Here is a 25,062-nt window from a genome sequence, read left to right on the forward strand (position 1 = left end):
TTTTCCAAGGCCGCGTTTCTCTTTCTTCCCTTGGATTATTTTCTCGTCGAGCCTGCGCTACAAAATCCGAAAGATTTGATATTATTCATCATTATCGATAATCTCATTATCCGCTTTATTCAATAAAATATATATTCGACTTCAAGCGAAGGCTTGTAATATTTTATTCTACCTGCTGCTACCAAATTCGAAAGGTCGTACTTCGAAAGTGCGCGCGCATTCATTATTTAGGCTGCATTCCGATATTCACTGTCGGTACGGCAAATCTATATTTTACGTCACGTATAGTATAGATTTTCAGTACTGAAAGTTGCTGACAGCTGACACAGTGAATTTCGGAATGCAGAATGCAGCCAAGCCAAAACTCGGAGCCGGCTTTGCACATGGTGCACTGCCCGCAACAGCAACGTTAGCGTCATACGATTTATAGGCTAAATAATAAATAAAACGAGCTGCGGGATGATTAGGAATAATCTATGGAGACTGGGTCGCCTCGTCAGGTACGTTTCTCTATCGTTTGATCGCAACTCGAGAATTTAACCTGCAATCTTGCGCCCCGACATAACCTATCGACTTCTCCCAGGCGATGCCAATATTGTCGTTCTTCGCTGAGAGCGACGTCGAAATGCTCCGCGAGGCTTGCCGAGCGATCTGTCTCGAGTCAAGTCGGTGCGCGATTCGTCAGGAATACGAGTCGATGGTGGCGGCTCGGCGTCCCAACTGGAGTCGTCGGCTTCTCGCTGCTCGCAGCAACGCAATGGAACTACCTGCACAAGCACGGGTATCCCGTTGACGTGGACGACAGGCCGGAACTGCTGAACGACGTTATAGTAATGGACAGATATCTATGCGTTAAGTTCTGTCACGTTGTCGAAATGTTAAGTCCTCTCGCCGTAGGCGACGTGCTACTGTTGCCTGCCGTTGAGGACGACCAGCAGGATATGGGGCTGGCTGACGAGCATCGAGCTGCCGGTCGGCCTGAGGCCGACGCTCTACGGGTTCTACGCGAATATCTTTCACGCCGACCTGGACGAGGTGGAGCTGGATCTGTCCGCGTTTCCGAATCTGGTGGAATTTTTTGTCAGAAAGCTCAAACAAAATGCAAGACCAATCGCTCAGAATGCAAATATGGTAAATATTTATTACAAACTTTGATTATATTTCTATTTAAACTTGTTATGAGAGTTGGACATATCTGGAAAAATTTTCTTCAGACTTCTCCTGCGGACGGTAAAGTGCTTTATTTTGGACCGGTGACTTCCTGCCGCGTGGAGCAAGTGAAAGGAGCGACGTACGATCTCAGGCAGTTTCTGGGCGATCCGAACGGTTTCACGTTGAACCAAATTGCAAAAGAAACTATGCGGAAGGACGATTACGTTAATTCCCTACTGAAGAATCCAGATAATAGACTGTATCAATTGATCGTTTACTTGGCACCGGGTGATTATCATCGATTTCACAGTCCTACCGATTGGGATATAAAATTCCGACGGCACTTTCCAGGTGTGTCTCGTTTCTGCAAAATAGCTCCGTATATTGAAATCCTTTATTTTTATTTTTCTAAGCGAACTGTTACTGTTTCTTCTCTTAGGAAAGTTGCTGAGCGTCAATCCGAAGGTGCTGAAATACCTGCCCAACTTGTTCTCGTTGAACGAACGCGTTGTGTACGTCGGGGAATGGGCAGGCGGCTTCATGGCTTACGCGGCGGTCGGGGCAACGAACGTGGGCTCCATACGCGTCTACTGCGACCGGGAATTGACGACCAATACGGTACACTGGCCGGAAACCGTGCATTGGAAGGAAGCGAGTTTAGGTTGCGCGCGTGTCGCCAAAGGCGAGCTGTTCGGCGAATTCAGGCTCGGATCAACGATCGTGCTTCTGTTCGAGGCGCCGCGAGACTTTCAATTCTGCCTGCAGATCGGTCAGACCATTAAGGTCGGGCAGGCATTGAGCGCGCTTTCCGTCGTCGACGAGTCTGACGAAAGACAGATCAAACGACAGCATCTGATTATGAACGTAGCGCAGGATTGGAGAGATATATGGAAGCCTAGAGTATAAGAAACGGTACAATTAAGTAGGAATTATTCTAATTTTATTGGAGACTGTAAAGAGACGTTTTTTTGACGCCTTGCACACTCTTGCGTCTTTGAAGTCGAAACGTAGGCGCAATAAAGAGATCACTATAGAGTTACGAGAACTCTAGAGACACAGTTTTCTCGAGTGAGTATCGATCCTGTGATTGCTTCTGTACGTAGCCGTGTTCGTGCGCGAGAAAGTCGTCATTTCATGCGGGTCTGTCGGAGATAACATGTAAATACATCTCCCTGCTAATTGCGCTCGTTCGTTACTTTAATTGCGCGATACTGTGACATCGCGCAAAAGATTGGTTTATAGCAGATTTGACACAGTTGATTTATTGCTGCGACCGGGTACGCAGACGTGTCTCGCCTGTGTGGGGACTGGGACTTTTATGCGATTACGACGAAAAACTATTAAGGGAGCCTCTTAATGTAAGGAAACATATTTCTCTTTTTCTCCCTTGTGCGTCACCACCGATAGAGGTCGGATCGTAAACTGTTTTAGTTGCATGCCAAATCGATCTTTGTTTGCAGTTAAGTCGACCGGTCAAGGCCGCTAGATGAAACACTTTCCTCAATTAAAGCTCTAACTTCTTTTTTAAACCAGAAAAGGTTTACACACAGGCATGTCGCGTATCTTGAATCTCCGCGCGTATATGAAGCACTGTGGTCTTGCTGACCCCGTTATATTTTTACAGCAGTATTTTTACCGATTTTCTATCGTTAATATTAATGTGTTACTTCTGGAAAATATTCGAATTCAATCATTGTATCTCTTGCCTCGGCTTGTTCCAGCGCGCGCGAACATGACTCCGCACTTTCGGCCAGAATTAATTATAATATCAATGCTTAATCGCGCGGATATATTTTATGACGTATCTATTTTATGATATATAAATAATAAAAAGACCAATTATAGAGAGTATACCGCATAGTCTCTACTGTTAAATAATTATTTCATCCAGACAAATTTATTAAATTACCGTTTGTTTTGCACATTTAATTATTTTATTATTTTTATCGTAAATTTAATTTTTGATATTGAGAATTTAATTTACGGTGAAATAATATTTCCGCATATTTATATTGTTCTGATTAATATTCCGCCAATAATACTTTTTCTAAACCTGGAAAGTCGCGAGCCTTTTCCCAGTCCTGCTTAATTGCACACCACATAAGCAACAGCTATTAGAAGCATTACTTTGATGTACATACTCTTAGTCATAAATATGTATGTTCTCCGAAGTAAACGTAAGCGACACAATCGATGATGACCTGTTTACCGGAAAATCGGAAATGACAGGCATTAGGACTTAGGAGAGTCAAGTCGAATTTGTTCGTTCATACATTTGAATTAAACTATCGATGCATTGAGATCTTCACTCGAAAAAAATTAATCATGTATTAATTCGTGCATGCGCTTACGAATTTTAACGCGCTAATTTAAATTTATCTGCCTTGCAAATTCATATTAGTTAATTTAAATTTATCCTTCTTGTAAATTTTGAGAGAGAAAGAGACAGCTTAAAAATTTATCTTTTCTGCTCACGTGAATTGCCTAAATACACGCTAATACATCATCCTGCGATAGAATATCTCCGCGTCCTCTCGAACAAAAGCTCCATGCACCTCGTTTATCATTGCCAGGAGCTTAACGCTGTCTGGATCTCCCGACGAAGATACACGGTGCGGTATACGAAAAAAAAAAGGAGGAAATCCGCCGAGCCGGCCGGCGTCGCAAACGTCAAACTCCGTTCGGCGGATCAGCGATCAGTGAGCGTCGCGACGCCCGCGGCGCAGGTTGCACCGCCTCCTCTTCTTGCGCGGCTCGCCGATATTACATAGCGGTGCGTCGGACAGGACGTCGGCGTCGCGCGGTACCGCCGACTCGCGTCGGTGACACCGCGTGTCTCCCGCATACGTGGCCGCTCGATATTCTCCTTTTTTTTTTTTTTTTTGTTCTTTTTCTTCCTCTCTGGGGCACCAAGACTCCGGGCGATTGTTATGGGGTATCTGAGCGGCGGCTAAATGGGGGCCGATGGACATTTTCGCGTGACCTTGTCGCTCAGGAGGGAACCGGGCGCCGGGCCGGTCTTCTGCAAGATGGAAACGTCCGCCAGATTCCGGCAGCTGAAGACGGTGAAGCTGAGCTGCGAGACGACCTATCGGCTCGACATCAGCTTTAAACCGCCGCAACTGCTGCAGTGGGTACAGTGAATGTGCAATTTTATATATATATATATGTACGTCGGTCGCGCTCGCCTTTTTCTGCCTGCCCTTTCTTCCCCGCTTGAATCCAGACGTCGAAGATTTTTCTTTCTTAGGAGGACAGTAGGACCAAGTAGCGACTCCGTGTCGCGTTATCTCGATGATCGGTGGTTAGTCGCCGAGTTGTATTATTAGTTTTACTTGAGAAAAAGTAAATGTATGTCAAACTGGATATATCTGGACGTATATCGTTTCTGTTATAATTTCACAGGTCGATTCATTCTTCGTTACACGATGAAAATTTAACTGTATTGACCAAACTTTAATATATTTAGAATCCAATCCACACGTATATCTGGAACAAATCGTAATTGGCTGATTCCGAATAGAATCTACGGTCTGCACCAGCGCTCAAATTATTTAATCTTACTCGGACTACACGAAATAAGCATATAGCGACCGTTACCTTTTTTTTTTTTTTTTTTAGGTCTATAAACCATCGTGAAAAAGTCCCACTCGACTAATAGCGGTTCATCAGCAATTTATACGATCATTTTCAGCGCGAAGACGGGATAGGAGCCGGCAATAAATTTCAACGTCTGAGCTCCTATGCTCCAGGGACGAGGATTACGGTTTCTCGCTATATATATGTTCGGATTATAGAATCGCTAATAATCCCAACTTACAATTAGCTGTAATACTAAAAATAAACTCGGCTGCCGAATACGCACTGAAAACGTTTACTTTTGTGTTTGAGTATGTAACGGAGGGAAAATAATCGCCAATCTCTGCGTTAAATGTTTTTGTCATATCGCGAGTAAAATTTTTTATTCAATATACCGAAATAAGATCTCTGAACCGTCAGACACTTTTAATATTAATTTCAGGAGTGGATAACTTAATCGTAGCCACATTTTGCTGCCCCATTCAATTAGTCTAAAAACAAAGCGGAATGATATTAGATCCCGATTAGATTAAGTATCTATAAATTAGTTTAATAATTTTTTCATCAGTTTTAATTTAAATAAAATATGTGAACTTTTAACTTTTTACATTTAAACGAAAGACCTGGGGTAATTTTTTAGCAGATAAGTAAATCTGAATCGGTATTAAAATTTGTTTAATGTTAGAAATCTAGCTCATTTTATTCATATCGCATTGCATCGTGAAAATTTTCTGTACAGATCGAAACTTTTTAACATAATTGGAACGAACGGGGTCGCGCTTGGACTCGCAAAACACCGGCGGCTTGAACATATTAAACTCGGATCGAGGAAAGTTTGGAGCGCGCAGTGTTGAAATCGAATAAGCACCGTGCGAATGACGGCGACAATCGGCGTGCAGCCAGCCGGTTAAATCGACACGAGCGGATTGATAAGTATACAGGGGCAGGCAATTACGCGTACATCACAGAGCTCGGGAAAGCGTTACGTTTCCCGTCTTATATGCTTTTATAAAACGAGATCGCATTATACGCGATGATCTCGGCGCGGGATAAACTATATACCCTTTCGCGCGCGCAGAGCACAGTTTCTAAAACGTGCACGAGCGCGGCGGCACACAATCGTGGAAATCGGCGGCACGTGGAGGCGGAGGCTTTTAAACGTGGTGTGCGAGCGCACCAGCTGCAAGCTGCAATTATACCTCTGATGCAGGCTCTCCCCGACCCGTGGCGGGCCCGCGCGAGAAAGAGACCGCGACGGTGTTATCGGCTTGAACTGCAAAACTCCCCGTCCCAATCTCGGAAGGGATCGATCGATCGTGATTTTACACGGTGCGCTTCGTGCAGCGCACACGTGCTACTTACTTATTAATTATTGGCTGATCGATGTGATACAAACCCCCCGACCTCGCTCCACGAGGGTGCAAACGTGGACGATCAACTTGTTGTATACGACACCGGGGAACCTTATTATCGCGGAAGCGATGAAGCATGATGGATATGTGTCTTTCGTATATACGCCCCCGACCGCGGTTGTGTGCGGCTTGCCACTTGATGAATGAATGTGTGTCATGAATTCAATCGTGTAGATTGGGGGCTCAGGCTTGAAATATTGCCCATACTATTGCGATTATATACCTCCCCCGGTAACAGGAGCTTCTGATAACTATCGCGTTGAGAACGATCGCATCGTTATTGTCGGTAATAAATCGTAATTACTTCGCCGCGCGGAATATATATATATATAATATACACACAATAATCGCGGATGAGCCGGAATATATGCCAAGGAAACTGATACTACGTTTACGCGAGCGTTACTTCTGTAGTAACTTACGATAATTCCTTCGCGTAAACGGGATTTTGTAGTAACTTACGATAATTTACTCCGCCTAGACGAGTGATATATCGTAAGTTACTACAGAAGTAACGCTCGCGTAAACGTAGTATGAGGCGCCGCGCTTAACCCGCCTGGATTAAAATTGTTTATCGAATCTTCGTGATGTTCAGCACAATATAGACTCAAGGCTGGAAGTTTGAGACAACAATGTAGGAATTTAATATCAATATGAGGTAATAAGGGTAAGAAGGAATTTAGCATAATAGCTTTCATTCGATAATTGAGTCGTGATAAAACGGCAAGAGGCAGATGTTTTATTGATAATTAAATTTGAAAATTGACTGTTTTTTTTTCCTCTTTTTAGCTGTCCGTGCGCAACATTCCGCGGTGATTTACGGCGAACGGGCGCGATTTGCACGTGATTCGTATTGCACACGTATTGAACTCGGAATCGAATATGGAGATTATATACGCGAGCAAAAATGCGATGTGCATAAATATTTCACCCACTCGCGCGCCGGCGCGATCACCAAGTCCGCCGGAAGTGTCCGCGTGATCTTCGAAAAGTCACGAAAGGCTCGCGTGTCACGCGGCCGCGCCAGAATAAAACTGAGCAGTTTTCTTCCCCCCTCCCCGTGTAATTTTTCGGACAATGGAGAAAATCCCCCCCCCCCGCGCCGACGACGGAAAATCCGGCTTTCCTCCCGATCGCGGCTATCGCCGAAATCTCGGTGGAGAATTTTAAACAGCCGCGCGGATTATTAGTCCGAATCACGCGATGCGCTCTTGCCGCGTGGCCTGCTTTTTCGATTTTAGTCGTCGGAGCACGACGAGCAATTTTCCTCGACCGCGACGAGAACCTCATCGTGCGCCCGCCACTGAAAACAAATTATAACGATTAATTCGTCGTAATGGAGCACATGTCACTCGCTGTGCATTCAATTAATTATTGCATATACATACGCGCCTGTGCCCTATATATTTCCTCGCATGCGGCTTGTGTATGCCTATAAAGTCGAACGATTAAAGTTTCGTAATAAGCGGAAAGTTTGCCCCGTCCTTGTTTTCCGCATTAATAATTCCTTACGGACGGAAGTGAGGCAGGAGAACGCAAAATGTAGACACATTGACGAGCTTATGATGTTACGACGGGGCGTTTTGCATTTTTTACGAACGCGATAATGCTATTATATCGACCGCGCGCGCATTCCTTCGGATATGCCAGTCCACGACTGCAATTCCCCGGCTCGCATCTCTTATTTTAGATGTAGCTCTTGCACCATGCATTTTTAATCTTTAAACCTGGACCGATGTATCCCGCAACATGCATCTCTGCCCGTCCAGATCTGCACGGGACGTCTCGTTTTTCGGCAAAATGTTTCCAACTCGTGTGAATTATATATTTTCAAATCTCTTCAATTTATCGTTTCTTGTTCTATTATCTAAAATCTCTCATTTTATGTATATATTATATATATTGAAAGTTTCTCTTTGCAAATATGTGCAAACGATAAAAACATATCCTGGTGCAGATATTAACAGTGACCACAACCCAGGCGTCATGGACTTCCGAATGCGACGTCTTACAAAAGTCATGAGGAAGGCGATAACACCGCAAAAGATAGATATCAGACAGCTGAAAAAACCAGACATGCAGACACACGTGAGCTCCAGACTCAAGGATGAACCGAAGGAAATTCAGAGACCGGAACAAACCACAGTGGAAATAGAAAGAACCTGGAATAAGATAAAGACCACCATAACGGCCGGATGAGATACAGGTTCAGGACATCGGATTCCCCGAGGTAGGAAGGAAAAAGGAGTGGATGACCGCACGGAAATTTTAGAGCTCATGACCGAAAGAAGGATACAAAAACCAAATCCTCGGCTATACAAAGAAATCAATAAAAAGATCAGGAGAAAATGCAGAGAGGCAAAAGAACAGTGGATGTGTCTGGAGAAATGCAAGGAAATCGAAGTACTTCAAGAAAAACATGACGCGTTCAATGTGCACAAAAAAATAAAAGAACGTGACAAATCGTGCCCGAAGACATCAAGTTCTAACCCTACTAGAGATGCTAACAACGAAATAATCACGGGAGTGGAATAAGCAAAACTGCAAGTATGGAAGAGATACGTGGAGGAGCTCTTTGACGACGACAGACCAAATACGCCTCCGCATTGCAAGTAGACAAAAACATAAATGAGTGCGGACCAGAAATTACCAAGGACGAGGTTGTCCACGCAATAAAAGCTCAGAAAAATGGAAAAGCCACCGATCCAGACAGCGTATATGCTGAAGTCATCAAACTGATAGCCGACCGAGAAGGTAGAGGGATTAGATCTACTGATCGCACTTTTCAATGCGATTTATATATCAGGTAATATCCCTTCCGACTGGTTGAAATCAACATTTATTACTCTGTCTAAAAAGACTCAGGCCTCACGCTGCGATGACTATCGCATGATTAGTCTCAATGTCTCATGTTCTAAAAATATTTTTTAGAATAATTCACACCCGAATCTCTTCAGGAAATGCGAGTACCAGCTGAAACCCAATTCGGATTCAGGAATGGTCTTGGTACCCGCGAAGCGTTGTTCTCCTTGAACAGATTCTGTAAAATTTTATACTCATTTTCTTTGCGACAGAATTTTAATCCGAGCGACTTTGCAGAAAGTTAATTTACGAAAGCGAGTGCATTTACGTGCTATAATAATTCTTGCGTGATTCGTAAATCTGACTCTTTCTTCGACCAAAAAAAAAAGCATACACATTTCTCCTCATCGTATATTATGTGTTGTCTCACGTTCAATTTTTCATTGCTTTTACAGGATTTACAGACCGTTCGTTTCTAGATAATGATCCGATTGCTGCCACACGCGATTGTTTGTTTCGGACGATAAAGCGCGATGCACGCACGCGGGTCATTTGCGCGAACCCTCGTCGTCGTCGTCGCCTTCGTGAAACCTCTAAAAATAAAGCCAGTCGAAGCGTGAGTCAAGTGCGCCTCGTATTCATATATCAAAGCTTAAACTAAACCAGCTTTGAAGATCTATCGATCTAATATAAGGATCAAAAGCGTCCAGAATTAAATATCGACCTGACGTAAAGATCCAAATTCGCGGTCAGGATCCAAGGATCTGGGTGAAGCAAGAACGACCAAGCCACTCGCAGATATTATTGCAACAACGTATAGTTCTCGCACAATTCGGGATTAAGTAATCATCCTTGAACTCGTTTATCCAATAATTGTAAGCGCTTTTAGTTATTAACGGTAAGTCGATGTCAGCGAATTAAAGGATTAAGAAGTAGTACAGTGAACGTTTTAAAGATCTTTTATTAGTGTAACAACGTTTTATTTTATTTGTTACATAATTCCTTCTTTAATTACAGCGTCTTTTTTTTACTGTGATAAAAATTAAGCGCGTTTTAATTTGCGAAAGGGTATAATCGATATATAAAAAGTAGTTTAATATATTTTGATTAAAAAGTGCTTGAAATTTTTATACAATATAAGGTTCTTAGATGAACCTGCATTCGTATGCGACACGTAATTTAGTTTTCTGATTTACGTCGTTTTCCTGCCGATTTAGATCGCTATTTCTAAAGCGCTGTAAAACGCACTTTTACGACGAGTTGACTTATAGGAATGTTTTGTTGGTATACATTAATAATCGTCGATCCGTTTATTTTGACGTTATGCCAGGCGTGAGAAAAAATATTGCCAAAGTATACAACACACGTGGCAACGATTGTGCCACGCAAAACATCTATTTTCGCGACAAAAAAAAATAAAAGAGTTCCACCCGGCGTTGAGAGACTCCGCGTCATTTCCGTTGCATTCGTTCGAACTTTTGTCGGCTTTCTCGCTTTGCGGACAGTCAATGTGCCGAATAAGCAAAAGCAAATGATGCTCTTTTGGAAATAAACAACTATAAGCTTTGGTCGAAAATAAATAGGTCATCAAACGGAATGCCGCAGCGAGGATGTGGGATGTGCAATAATGGGAGTTTCTCCGTTCGTTCGTTATCCAGTCGACGCGCAATCTTTCCGTCTTCCGTTCGTCACTCTAATCTTGAGCCCATTATTTTAGGTTTTAAATTATTTAAATAAAACGTTACATATATATATATATATATATATATATATATATATAGCATAATAATTATTAAATTCAGCGCAATTCTCTTCCGTAAATAAAATAGAAAACACGAATATAAAAATTGTTAAGAGCTTGCGCCCACACTTTGAGAGCTTTACAGAACATAATTTTCTAAATATCCTGCCGACTTTTTTAGGTCCCTGAGTATCGGAGGGAAACAGGTGGAGGCGATCGAACGCGCGAGGAACGCTACGGCGTGCGCCTACAGCGCTTATCACAGCACCAAGGATATCCCGGCGAGCGCGCGCGGTCACCGAGAGGATCTGCCGATCGCCATGAGAGTCCACGGCTCCGGTTTCCTGACCACCTGCCTGCAGATCAAATACTACCGGCTGGATGATCAGAGCCACTGCGAGTGGGGTTCCAGATTGCACTGCATCGAGCTCGATTGCTCGAGCGTCGAGGGACGTCTCGTCACGGTGGACCGGGAGACCTACAGAAAGCTCGGCATAGAATCTTAACGAAACGTCTCATCACGCCGCACCGGCGCGTATCGGCTCGCTACGTAGGAACGACGAGGAACCCGACGCGCCGCGCCGCACAATCGATGCCTCTCGCACGCGATCGGCTGAATACTTTACGCTCGTTAAATGGTAAACACAGGTTGCACGGGGGGGTTTATGTTCGGATGAGTTAAGAACTCTAATATTGGGTCCATATACTTTTTGCCTGGAAAACCCCGAGATAAGCATATAAAGGTGGAATCGATAACGAAGTCGTAATGTATTTTGACCAAAATTGTTAAAATTACGATATATTTTTTTTTCATTAATATAGAAAAACAGGAACCCCTAAAAATTTTGCCTAGCTATTTAATTATATAAATTTTGCCCAAATATTCGCCCCAACACTTGGAAAATGAACTTTGGGACGAACTTAAGTTAATCGTCGCGTCAGATTATGTTGAATGAGAAAGACTTCGTTAGAAGGGTATTTTCAATTTAGTACGAGGAATATAAATTGCGTAGAAATTCCGTGAAAGTATCTCGATCGACGCGTAATTGAGATTGAACGTCGTCCAGCTGGCTAACAACATTGTGTTAATAGCGTGGGTCAAGTTAGTCAGAGAAGCCTATCGCAAACTGATCTTTTGAGGATTCCTCTGCTTCATCAAAGGAACACTGAAATTTTGTATCAAAGGGATCGCCTGAACGAAATTAAGAGTATTATTCTTATAATCTTAGAAATTTAAAAATTAGGATTTAAATATATCCTATAGAAGTTTCATGCTTCTATGCGTTAATATCGATTGCATTGCATCAATTGCATTGCACAAATCGTAGTATAGTAATTATTACACACTACTTTCGATACAGGATAAATAATAAACATCTAACGTTGGAAGAAATAATCAATCACAATTATTTTCGGCTGATATCTTCCATTATTTAGCGAAGAGAACTATTGCAGGAATCGATATGATAGAAAAACAAGCTCCAACACATACAAAACACATCGATAATGAAATACTTGTTACATATGACGCTTTACGTATGTATTATGTGTCGAACATACGCCAACATACGCGTTATTGATTACCGATTAAGACTTAATCGTCAGACGAATAAATCGTGAGTTAATATGCCGAGCCGCTGTGAGGAAGAACGTTTTTTTTTTTTTTTTTTTTTAATTGAAAACATCGACTGACGTCCTATACTCGTCAACGGCGCGGTGTCAGCTTTCGTGAAACTTCGCGATCGAAGTGCACGATGCACTTTCGCGCGTATTGTTAACGCGTTCGCTTTAGTGTTATATTTTTCTCATTTACGGTAATTTTCCCGTCTCTCTTCTTCTCTTATTTCATATCTTCGAACTTCTCCAGCGGATGGAGGATTTTTGTATCGAGATAGCTCGCCCGATACACACGCTGTCGTGTGTAAATTAATTGCAGAAACGTTCTCAGATGACGATCGCTACGATATAGATATACTCGAAGCACCGCGAAAACTTGGGCAATCATCGAAGTGACCAATTAACGCCTTTAAGCTTACTGTAATTGTGCAAGTTGTTTCTACTTTCTCTACTCGTTCAATGAATCTTAACGAAATTGTCGTTGTATAAGTGTACTGCATATACAGGGTGATTCTCGATTATATGTTTATTACTTTATTAGAAGGTGTCATATGTCATATGACTCATATGCAAACGTGGATTAAACATTCATTTTCGAAGTCACGCCAATCGTGTGGGCGCAATCGAGGCACGTGCATGTATTTAAATATTCACACTGTGTGTTCGTTGTACTGTCACTGCAATCAGTCTTGCTCGTCCTAATGTGGATGACGAAAAAGAATGGACAGTGAATCAAGTTTTAGAGATCGCAATGCGCGGAATTTTTTTGCAACTTCTTACTCCTATAAATGTATAATTAACAATCACTCTGGTATGAAATCTAAGAAGAAATATATACAATTTACATACAATGCAAAATCACACGGCCGCCGTCTTTTCTGTTCTCATTTTACATTCATAATTGCGGTGGTACGTAGTGCAACAATGCATCGGCGATATCTCTGTTCCGCAACTTCTCCACTTGCGCACGCATTCGCACCGCCAGCCTGTTCGAGCGCTTCAGATACATTGCCGAGTGATGCAAGGCGATCGTGAAGGGAACCGGGCACCAAGTCTCCCTGACCACTCCGCGAACGAGCGCCGTCATGTAGCTCTCTATGAGCGACGTGTCGTCCTCCTCCGGATAGAGATACTCCTTCAGCGGCAACACCAACTTCTCCGGCGGTAGTTTCAGGTATCGCAGCGCGGCCGCGTGTTCCGACCACAGCAGTTTTCGATAGTGCGGATCGTGCCGTTGCGCCGCCGCCACCAGCAACGTCATGGCGTAACCGTCGTCGCCGTACGAGGTCGAGCAGAAGTGCTCGCACAGCGCGATGAACAGATCGGTGAAGGAGCTCAGCCCCGGCAGCTCTGTCTGGAAGTTCAATCGCGTGTGGTACCTCCTCAACAGATTCGACAGAACGTTCAGCAGCAGTGTGGACACATCGATGTCCAGGTAGATGGTGTCGCAGAGGTATACCAGTATCAGTCTGCTGAATCTCAAAGTGGGCGACAGCTTTTCCATGAGATCGGGCAAGACCAACGTCAGGCTCAGCACCGTCAGGACGCTGTCCTTATCCTCCGACTGCAATTTGATATCGTTTTTGCACTTTGTGTACATGTGAACCAGCGGCAAGAATAGCCAGTCCTTCGGCATCGCCGCTTGATTCCAATCGCCATTCGGCGTGACGTATCTCTCGTACAGCGACGCCGCGTCGGAATGCGAGCCTATCTCGAGCTGGTCTACCGTGGACGCCAGATCCAATTTGGCCAGTTCGTTAGTGATCATTTCCAAATTCACTTTTTCGTTCGATAACGCGATTTGAAGGAGCTTCCTCACGTGATCCGCGGCATCCGCGGGCAACGCCGAGATGAGCTTGATGGTGATTCTCCACACAATTTGCGCTGTCTGATTATTGATTGTGTCCCCGAGGAGGGATGCTGATTTTACTACCGCTGTCAAAAGATACAACTCCGTTCTGCTGTACCACGATCTTTCCAAACTCCACTCGGTCGTTTCCAACTCTCGTATGTATTTGCGGACAGACGGGTGTTCGAGTATTGCACGAATTTCTGCTACGCGTGAGTTACTGTGAAACGTATTCAGTATCGTCGCCAAGAATGGTATGCATGAATGCACCGACACGATCGGCTGCAACTCTCCGTTCTCTGTGAGAACATTCAAATTTGGAAGGCAGGATGGTTCCCGATCCGTAGTCGTGTTACAGTCGCTCAATAAATTTGAACTGGAACTACAACAAAATGAATATTGTAAGTTGTCATTTTTATACACACGTTCTGAAGTAGTAAAAAAAAAGTCTCTTACCGAAGATTTGAGAAAACGTGCTGGTTGGATAGCCACGTTGTTTTAAATGCAGAAATCTCGTCAACGGCGGATAAACTCTTTGCGATTAATTTCATAACACCCCACTAAAATTTACATTTCATAAGCCTTCTCGAATATTGATATTATCAAGATAACAATAAGGTTGATAAATACTAAGAAAACATACAAGCTACAAATATAGCCTTAACATTTTTTAGCATTTTTTAATGTAATTATTTCTTAATAATTCTTGATAAATTGATGACGACCAGATCAATAATTGCTCTCACCGTTACATTAGATACCGACGACAACTGTGTACTCCACTTCGCCAGCAACGTAGAGATGTTCGGTTTTAATGTTTTCTCGTGACTCGCCACAGCAATTAAGGCCGCGGCGTGCGAGCACGCCAACTCGGATGTATTTTGAATATCATGATTACTTAATAATAACTGCAATTGCGATATGAGAGTTAACTGGGCGCCTGCGACACTGTCCAATCCTATTCCGTAATGCAACAATATTCGCCAAAGCCGCAGGCTCTCGATGCTGAGACTTATGTCATTGTTCCTGCTAAAGTATTACGTGTTTAACAAAATAAATGTATGTAAAATTAGCAGACGCGCATGAGACGCATGAGAATGCTTACCCCGTCTCACTGCTAATGTACGTTAGGATGGCTTGAATAATTTTGAAGTTATCCAATTTCTGCGCGACGGGTTTCTTGCCGTACGTGACGAGAACACGACACAACTTAATCGCCTCAACTACGGGAATCCCGTAAACGTTCTTTATCGTGTCCTGCATCGCTGTAAAGAGATTCAGATTCTTAAATCTTATCCAATAATTATTCATCCAATAAATAGATTTTAGATTTATTTAAAACCTATCTAATAACTTCAAGCTTAATTTACCTAATTGGTCTATAGACAGTGGTATAAAATTCTGGACAATGGTGTCTAACAAATATGGCGTGGACGAGATATTCAATGCCGTAATGTGCAAATGTCTCGCGAGACGGATGAGTATCTCTAAGGCACACGTTACTCCAACAGGCGGTGGATGCATCTCATTTAAAATGTATCTACAAATGGTTAAACTCAATTTTACAATTTCATGTGCTGTTGAAGAAGACTATAATAAAGTCATGAGATTACAAGAGTCTTAAGATTATCAATATTTAAATCAAAGTATTACAAATTTAACTAAAAATAATGACAAAATTGTACCTGATTCTCAATAAAAAATCCGATCTCAGTAGCGTAGCCACGGTATCCAACTGTGCCAATTCGTGATCCTTCAGGCTACTTGTATCCTTGTCTTCAAGTTGAGGCGTCAAGGTGGGTTCTGCGTATCCGTCGAATCCATGTAGTCTGTCCAAGCATACCTCGTCCGCCTCGCTGACCAGGAAAGCTCTGAGAGCTTGCAAAGCCGCCGTGACCACAGCCACCGACGAGTCATCCAGCGAGAATCTCAGCAGCAGCAGAATGTTCTTCTGACTGAGCGCGACCAGTGGTGCTGGATGCAGGGCCTTGTCGTACCAACCCTTGCGCGTCTTCTCCATGATATTGGCCAGGGTGACAAGGGCTGTACCCCGTTGCTGTTGAGTGGAAGACCTGCTCAGCTGTAGCAACTCCTGAAGGGAATATCCGGGACGTTCGGGTTCCTCGCCGTGATGATGGAGGCCTTTGTCTACAGTTAAGCTCTCATCCTTGTACGGCAATAAAAGACCTGGAAAAATACAAAAAAGATAATAGAAGTAAAAGATGAGAAAAATCAATGTCGTAGCAGAATTGATATGTTATTCACCGTTGAAATCAAATCTCGCGTTGTATTCTTTGGTCGGATCGGGCTCGTCTTTTTTCTTTTCCGGCAAGTCTTCCATCCACTTCAACTTTTCTGGTTCGGGAGCGTTCATATGCAGCCATCCTTTCTGTTTGCTTTCTTCGAATAATTCTTTGGATAATCCTGGGATTATGCTCGAGGAGTCATCCTCGCAATCCATTTTTGTATCGACATCATCCGAAGGAAACTTTGTCTTTTTCTTATTAGATCTTGTATCGATTGTTGTTTTTTTTGTAATTAAAGTGCTCGCTGTATCATTCTTGCAATCCATTTCCGAGTCGTTTGAATTGTCGTTTGACGAAAGCTTCATCTTCTTATCACTGGATACTTCTATATCCATTGCTGTGGTTTTGCTCGCGGCTGAAATGCTACTTTGCTTATTGCCCTGTTCGATTGATCTTTTGCCGGATTTCTTCTTTTTGTTTCTTAAAAACTGTATTATCTTAGGATCAAGAGTCTCCTCAAGCTTCCTCTTTTCCTGTAATATCTCCGCCTCGTTCATTTGCGCCAGCTTTTCCAAATTTTCCTTGTGAATTCCAATGGCCAACTGATCTTCCATCGCAATCGCCTCTCCCTTGTCGCAATGGGAAGATTCATCCCTCTGAACTTTCACCGACTCAGTTCTCACAGATTTCACCTCTGAAACTTTTTGCCAGAATAAACTCTGGTTACCATCGGTCTTCTACAAAAAGCAACAAAATTATACAGTTGGCATAAAAATAACAGATAACACATTTCATTCAGACATACTTTTTTCACAAGTGACGCGTCGTCGAATCTAAAAACCTCGGGGAACCCTAACTTGACTGTTGCGGTAACACAGTTGTTAAACTCATATTCGTCGAATTTCCTTTCCACGATATTGCCAAGTATTATGTTCGACGACGCCGTAGGTACATTCTGGACCATGTCCTCCAACTTTCCCTTCGTCGTTTCCCGAATATTGTCCTTGACAGCCGGGTTTATCACTTCTCCGCTGCCTCGCGAGGTAGAAACCACATCTTGTTTCGCCCTCGATTGCTTCAATTTCGAGAATTGGGATCTTGCCCTGCTAGCACTCGGAGCACCGTCCGAAGCGTTGGGTGAATTTCTTGGATTTATTGGCTTTACGGACGGTTGCTGCTTCGCCTTCAAAAACTCTTCTTGCTGGCGCAGAAGCTCCTCCTCGCTGTCGCCCGCTTTAGGTCTCTTCCACGCAGCTTCACCAGCCATCTCTCAGGTTTTTTTTTATATAGAAAAACTAACTTCCTCCGCCAGCGATTAAAAACAAAAAATATTATTTTATTACTCGACTAACTGGCAACTGGCAACAATATAAATAGTAGCACTATTTTTTTTTTAATTTGTGTGAAATGGACGGAAATTCAAACGCAAGAGTACGTCTTGCCAAGAGAACTTCTCTAAAAAATATAGCCGTTCGGAATCGGCGTTAAACTGTAAGTTCCATATATACAATGTGTATAATCCACGTGCGCAACACGTCATGTATATGAAGAGAAGTCACCACGCTCGGGCACGAGTAATAGTACTGAATATGAGCATTTACATATACTCTTTGTCGTCTCCCCTGCATGCTGCACATCTGCACATAAATAAGGAAAATATTAATTAATGCAATCGCAGCATAATATAAAAGAAGATGATCTTTAAGAATTCTTTATTAAGAATAATTTTCTTTTATATTATGCTGCAATTGCATTAATTAATATTTTCCTTATTTATGTGTAACTGATGCAAGATAAAGCATTCGTTGGTGCATCAATTGGATGCAACTTAAAAAAAAAAAAAAATAGCGATCCGGATGAAGAAGAGCTCTTATGACTACTACTGAATTAACGCACAAATTGCAGATCTGCAGCACAAGATCCTCATGCTCATACTCCTATTACTCGTGCCCGAGCGTGGTGACTTCTCTTCATATACAAGTGTTGCGCACGTGGATCATACACATTGTATATGGAACCTACAGTTTAACGCCGATTTCGAACGGCTATATTTTTTCAGAGAAGTTCTCTTTTGGCAAGACATACTCTCGGTGGTTTGCCATTGCCTTCCGAGCGGAGAACGAGCGAATATAAAATTTTCTAGCTCCACCGAGAATCGATCCCGGGACCTTTGGCTCAACAGACCAGTGCGCTGTCTACTAGGCCACGCTCGTCCTCGGTGCCCAATACTATTTATATTATTGCCAGTTCGTCGAGTAATGAAATATTTTTTTCTTCTTTTATATGATATTTAACATGCCCTATTCAAAATTTTAGGTTTCTTTTTACACTTCTAATTCACTTTTTCGTATATAATCTTTGTATGTGTTACCTTATTACATTCTTCTTTAATTATTTCTTATTCTCTCAAGTTGTGTGTTATAACCTCTCTGTCATTCTCAACAGTTTGTAATCATACATGGCAACGGAACAGGACCTGCAAAACCGAAACTCGATAATCGCAGGTTACAAGAAATATTATCGTGACAATTCGCGTTTTGCTGTCATCTCGTCAACTCACCTGAATTTACCTCACGCGATGCAGTTCGACGCGATCCGATGCGTTCCCATCAGCTGTCAATCGTTGCTCTTAGCTCTTAGCGCCAGTAGCGCCACGAAAAACGCGACGACTGCATTTACTGTGCATAAGAAAAGTAGGTATTACCGACGATTGAAAAATATGTCTCGTTGTCCGAATTTTTCATATTATTAATCAGAATTTCTATAAAAATTTTCGGATTTTCTCAAAATGCTCAGAATTTTTCCGATTTTTTAATACCAATTGGAACACTTTTTTTAAAAAACAGAAAATAATAAAAAATATATCAGATTTTTTCCACCAACACACACACACATCTTTGTAAAAATCTGAATAAATATGAAAAAAATTTGTGCAATTTATCAGAAATTTTCACACATACGCGCAGATACTGAAGCATTCCGAAAATCCTCTCGTCCAATTATTTCTGAAAATATCTGAGGAATTTTATATATTTTTCCAGAATTTTTCACGAGTCTCAATTCTCACAAAATTTCTGAGAAAATATGAGAAATTTTTTCACCAGGAGTATCCTCGAAACATCCCCGTGTCGCCTCAGATATTTTTATAAATAAATGTACTTTTACATATATTATCGCCGACTCGGGCAGGAAAGAACTAACTTCATTGATTTAGCTTAATAAATTACTTTATTTATTCTAGGCACAACGCTGGAGAACACGACGCGCGCCGATCATCGCAATCGTGGTACGCTGATCATACCCGGGAATCTCGAAGGGAGCGGTTCAGAACGAGATCCAAACCGCTCGACGATTATTTCACTCGCAATGCATGCGTTCTCGATCCAGCGACCGGTCGCGTTGTAGTCAAAATAAATATAGTCCTTTTTCATCTTCTCCGCCTGTTTAAAGTAATACACGTGTATGTGTGTGTGTGTATATATATATATATATTAATTATTATGTTTCAAATTTTGCACGAATTAAACATACACGATTTATAAAATAACAATTCACACGTCGACGCTTCGAAGTTTTACGAACTGAGAGACAATTTTGCGAAGATTCACTCTCTTTCGAGAGATATCCCGAAGTAAGCTCGGAAAAACAGATGCAAGGGATAAAGGCTCTCCCGTGAATCCCCTTCGGGAAACGTTAAATAAACCCTCCGACCGAACGTTCCTTTCGCTTGGAAAAATACGATCTCGCCTATATACATATATCGGATTTATTATGATTGCGTGTGCGTTCTCGTTTTTTTTCTCTCTCTTACGAATATGTACATACAGCTTATTGCGCGCTTCGAAGCAAAGCTGCGATCTCCTCGGTACTCACGACATCAGAATTATATTGGAGGAAAAGCCAAAGAGTCTGTCGTGTATGTGTGATACAATGATTTCGATTATTGTATCCTTAGGTGAAATATAATTTCTGAACAGAGCGGGCGGAATATTGCCTCCGTAAAATCGCGCGACAAAATATCGCTCAGCATCTTTATCTAAGCAAAATACTCGTGTCTCTCTGAACGTTTCGAGTATTATAATTTCAGATATTATAATCAAAACGTAATTTTCATTGATTAAAGCCGAAGTACATCCTTACACGAGGATACGCGACGAATCTCGATTAGGTATCTTTTTTTTCTTATTTCAGTCGAGAATTTCGGATTCGCTTGGAATAATTTACGGAATGTATTTTTTTTTCTCGAATAAAATAGCCGACGAGACAACACTTATTTACAGTCACGTGTATTTATACTAATTACAAGCACCGTAACGCATAGTAATTCTCTTCGGGAAAAAAAAATCACACGTCATCCGCGTGACGACTTTCGATAGAACTCATTCGCAGTCTCGTGTTTGTTTTATGAAAATGCTCAGTCAAGAAAGACAAGCTCAGCGATCGTAATGTCGGTATTGCATTACTTTGGCGTGGCGTGGCTTTTCGTCGAATTGGATTATATAGAGGAGACGAAGGGAAAGGGAGTTTTTCTCGTTCCGCATGCGAGATCCGTCCTTCCTCTCGTCGCGACACTTTTTTTCCTGAGGGGAGGGGGGAGCGGGAATAGATATAAAAATCTTGCGCTACAATTATGTATAAATCGATCTCTACGGCTTGCGTATCAATTGTATAATTGAGTCAGCTTTTTTTAGCTTGTCTCCGTCGTCATTCACGCAGCTTCCTGCAAACATGCGCGCACATTTTCGATATATTTGACACACACACACACACAACACACACACATTTTTTGACACGCGTACACGCACGCACGCGAGGAGACAGAAAGAGACAATTATATATATAAGGCACAGAATACACATTATTTATATTAGATTATATGTATTACAATTATATTATTTCGAAACAAAAAATGTGCTTTGAAATATTTCTGTAAATTTATCTTTTTATAAAAGACAATTGCAGAAACGACAAGAAGTTGAACTGATTAAACATAAATATTGTGAAGTGCAATTTCGAGATCATATAATTGTAATATATATGCATATACATACATACAAGCGATAAATATATACACACGCGCGGTTGCACAGCCCCGATAAATTAAGAGAGAAGGCGAGGAGGTAAAAGGAACTTATACGATGTAAGTCGAGCTCCATACTTTACAGAAAACGTTATCGGCGACGTGTAGACTGAACGCGTCACATTTACATAGTATGTATATATTTTGTATATATATATACACATTACATATACATATATATTAATTTCCTGAGAATATTAATTAACTTTTCGATATAGCCCCCGGCTCTGAACAAGAGTGATATAAACGAAAATATGTTATGTACATACTCTTGAAGTAATACATTTGATCTACATATAAATTTTATTAACATTTTCACATATAAATTATACCGAATTATGAACCTTGGAAAAGTTAATTAACATCCTCAACGATAATCGTTATGCATATGAGAAATCATTTAATATTCGGTTTCAAGAATGCCTTTTACAGCGGACGAAGCGCGATTACAGGAATATTAATTACTTTGTGCCCTAATATTATCACAAAAAAATGAGTCAGCATCTTGCTCCGATTAGAATCATCCTAACTAATCATTCTCGACGTACGACATACTGACTCGACTATTCTCGTTCAAGTCTTAATGATTACGAAAGATCATTTATGTACATTCGCTGGTCATATTACTCGGGGTGATAATAGAAAAGTATATATAGTTTACATTACGCTTATATTCCATATATGTATATATATAATATTATATTATCTTGCTACAAGAAATCCAGTTGTATTTTATGCCAGCATAAGAAAAAAACAACGAATGAGTCTCACGTTTTACATGGCAGCATTGTTAATCTTTTTTTACGATGTTGCACGAAATATCTCTAACAATTCTCAATTAATTGAGTAAAATCGCTAGTCTTTTAATCCTCAGAAAAGCTCCCGAAATTTTTCTGAAAGATCACCTTCTTCAAAGCTATACTATTCTCTCTTATAGAATCTTTCTTACAGAACGTATTGTTTTTGGATACGGTTATATTTTTAGACACCTGTGCGTGCAGGTGCAGATATAAAGTAATACTGTGTAGATAGACGTATTTTTTACTTGGATAAATCCTCTCCCGAGCAAGTACGAGTTGTACATAATGAAACGGTGCCTCACATAAATCAGTATGTCTACAGGATTATTGTACTTTCGATGACAGTTATGAATGAACGGTGCCAGTTCCGACGCGACTTCCTCGTGGATCGTGACCGTCATTATGATCGAAGCCGGCTATTTATTTGCAAATACGATATCTGTAGAATATTACATAACAGCAATCTGCATGAAGAAATTGATAGAAATCCGACAAAAATTTATCTGTCGATCTTTCTTTATCTATAAAAATTCAGCGAATTATCTCTAAATGATGTTAAATTAATAGACGACACTATCTTATTATTATCACAATTTTTTTACTGCAACTTTTTGGTTAAAATTTATTCAAGTAAAAGCTGTTAAATTTATCTTTGTTTTGCTTACATAGAAATATCTTTATAGATAATCTACACTTGAATTTCGTATCGAAACGAAAGATATGCCCTTTTTCTTTTTGTTTTTTTTCTTCGTGTAGCAACTTAACTCACGTATTATATTTGGAAGTTCAGTTCTACATTGACTGATGGGCTTGGGCTAAGTTAAATATAATTGCGTCTAGATAAGCCACACGCATTAAAAGTTCGCAATCCGAACTGTTCACCGGTTCTCCTTCTGCTTATAGACATTGAAACAAGAACTTAGTGAACGCAGAATTATTTATGGAAAAAAAATAACCGTCTAAAAGACTGAGGGATATTTGATATAAATTTTCTAGAAACTCTGCCCAGCAAGAGTAACCCGATCAATGAGTCATCCATTATTTGTCTTTGCGTAATATCCAGACCGAAAATGTGGAAAGCTGTAATAAGTTTCCATCACGATACGATTTACGTTCTAGCCACAGGCCACCCACAGGCATATAATTATAAATAAATTCATTTTTGATCCAAAACTCCCAAGCTCCCCAAGCTTGACGACCAATTTCAAATTTAATTTCTCCTCCGAAAAATAGCCCAGTTTCTCCGCACGAGCCCCACTCGTGCGGAGGGTGCAGTTTGGAATATAAAAATTCCTGTGATCAGGTAGACTCGAACCCGGTTCCTCAGAGTTACGAGTCTGGCGCTTTACCACAAGACCACAATGCCACCCCGATAACATCATATTTTCGGACCCCATTCGACCCGTTTCGATCGTGACGGATAATGGTGTGTTTTCGCGAACGAAGGTAACAAAACGGCGGAACGTGATCGGGTCAGATTGCGAAGGATTAGTTCAGTCGACACGGCTTGGTCGTCGTATTCGCAATAAGAAGCAACGTCGTATATATTCATGAAGACAAAAAAAATAAGGAACATTTTACATAAATACAATTAATTCTTACATATCAAAAGAAAACAATACGGTCACTGAGTTTCGGCAGTCACGCGAGCGAATGTAGCATTTTCTAATTTTAAGTACTCAAAAAGATACGTTTTACTGTCTATCTACACAGTATTACTTTATACCTGCACCTGCACGCACAGGTGTCTAAAAATAGAACCGTATCCAAAAACAATACGTAGTACGACTCCTTTACGCACTAGGTATCCTTTTTACGAAAACTAGAGAATTACCACCGAGAGAATATTTGAACATTGCGACGTACATTACTTCTTTCGTGCAATCCTTGTCTCTTCACGTTGCCTCGACGTTTCCCGTAAGACACTAGTACTGACGCTGCTAATGATAAGAGTGATGGCAACGATGATCGATGATGATCGCGATAGCGAAGGGACGCGCTTATCACACGCGAGCACGACGCGTCCGTGAAATAATGTTGTTACTCTAAACTCACCGAGTACTTATGCGATAATTTTTTCGTTCGGCACCGTTGAGTTGGCGATAATTCGAGAGGAGGAGAAGTGTTCTCTACGAATCGCAGCGAATTTTTCTCGGGTCCCACTCGCGAGGGGGTCGGACGACGCGCACGTGAACACGATCCCGGGGTCCCAGAGCGAATCGCAGCTTGCTGCGAATCCGGGCGATTTGTTGCTGCGCGACAAAACTCGACGACGAGGACGACGACGATGCAGACGACAGGGAGGGTCGCAGATGATTCCATCGTATGGATGAGCATCTGTAAAGCACGCGCCGTCGTGCCCGTGACTCCACGGGCTACACGGCGCAGCCCTTCCTCGTGCCATACAACACCTTCAGCTCCGGCATGATGATCTTTTTGATAAGCGCGTTCGTCTTGGCGGTGAGCATGTCGCGATGCGGATCCTTCTTGAAGATCTTGATGCCGGGCCGATGCACCAGAAAGGCATTGTCCAGGATGAGAAAGTCATAATCGAGAACGCAGAGCGCGTAACCCTGCAAGCGTTCGCCAACGATAATTTGATTGCTGACGAAATTATCAATAGATAATATAAAAGATGGTAGAATTTTTTACTTTTAACTTTTTATACATATATATTGTCTAATTATATCGTTAAAGAGAAATATTAATGCTTAATTATCATTCTAAAAATTATACGTTATACTTAAAATATATCATTATCTTTTCTGAAATCCATTGATGTTT

General features: G+C 41.6%; 5 protein-coding genes across 13 annotated transcripts in view; 3 read left to right on the forward strand and 2 right to left on the reverse strand.

Annotated features, from left to right (window-relative positions):
- Positions 1–203: 203 nt before the first annotated feature.
- On the forward strand, positions 204–3,003 carry Pisd (phosphatidylserine decarboxylase). The gene is made up of 5 exons (XM_077410040.1): positions 204–500; positions 584–830; positions 898–1,131; positions 1,215–1,503; positions 1,592–3,003. The coding sequence occupies exons 1-5, from the start codon at positions 460–462 to the stop codon at positions 2,056–2,058; spliced, it is 1,278 nt and encodes a 425-aa protein (XP_077266166.1). The 5' UTR covers positions 204–459; the 3' UTR covers positions 2,059–3,003.
- A 924-nt stretch (positions 3,004–3,927) lies between these two features.
- LOC143899633 (CB1 cannabinoid receptor-interacting protein 1) lies at positions 3,928–13,164 on the forward strand. Its single transcript, XM_077410050.1, has 2 exons — positions 3,928–4,282; positions 10,868–13,164. Exons 1-2 carry the CDS (start codon positions 4,107–4,109, stop codon positions 11,190–11,192), a joined length of 501 nt encoding a protein of 166 aa, XP_077266176.1. The 5' UTR covers positions 3,928–4,106; the 3' UTR covers positions 11,193–13,164.
- Positions 12,815–19,037, reverse strand: LOC143899616 (RNA polymerase II-associated protein 1). Of its 4 annotated transcripts, none has more exons than XM_077410019.1 (10): positions 18,959–19,037; positions 18,770–18,874; positions 17,204–17,697; positions 16,418–17,135; positions 15,838–16,339; positions 15,523–15,692; positions 15,258–15,417; positions 14,899–15,181; positions 14,609–14,712; positions 12,815–14,534 (listed from the first exon to the last, which is right to left on the reverse strand). In XM_077410019.1, the coding sequence occupies exons 3-10, from the start codon at positions 17,663–17,665 to the stop codon at positions 13,199–13,201; spliced, it is 3,735 nt and encodes a 1,244-aa protein (XP_077266145.1). In that variant the 5' UTR covers positions 17,666–17,697; positions 18,770–18,874; positions 18,959–19,037; the 3' UTR covers positions 12,815–13,198. The 4 variants fall into 4 exon arrangements, with proteins under 4 accessions (XP_077266145.1, XP_077266144.1, XP_077266146.1 ...); XM_077410018.1 differs by having other exon boundaries at positions 17,204–17,706; positions 18,769–18,874; XM_077410020.1 differs by lacking the exons at positions 18,770–18,874; positions 18,959–19,037 and having other exon boundaries at positions 14,899–15,178; positions 17,204–18,501.
- Positions 18,857–20,120, forward strand: LOC143899634 (uncharacterized). Its single transcript, XM_077410051.1, has 2 exons — positions 18,857–19,091; positions 19,640–20,120. The coding sequence occupies exons 1-2, from the start codon at positions 18,857–18,859 to the stop codon at positions 19,801–19,803; spliced, it is 399 nt and encodes a 132-aa protein (XP_077266177.1). The 3' UTR covers positions 19,804–20,120.
- LOC143899620 (beta-1,4-glucuronyltransferase 1) overlaps positions 19,608–25,062 on the reverse strand; it is a 42,517-nt gene continuing 37,062 nt past the window's right edge. For all 6 annotated transcript variants that reach the window (XM_077410025.1, XM_077410029.1, XM_077410026.1 and 3 more), the window contains one exon: positions 19,608–24,851. In XM_077410025.1, coding sequence (XP_077266151.1) covers positions 24,654–24,851 — 198 coding nt within the window. In that variant the 3' untranslated portion in view covers positions 19,608–24,653. The remainder of the gene's footprint in view (positions 24,852–25,062) is intronic.

Source organism: Temnothorax americanus, unplaced genomic scaffold (genome assembly GCF_048541705.1).
Source record: "Temnothorax americanus isolate GAGA-0224 unplaced genomic scaffold, ASM4854170v1 Scaffold28, whole genome shotgun sequence".
NCBI classification, from domain to species: Eukaryota; Metazoa; Arthropoda; class Insecta; order Hymenoptera; family Formicidae; genus Temnothorax; species Temnothorax americanus.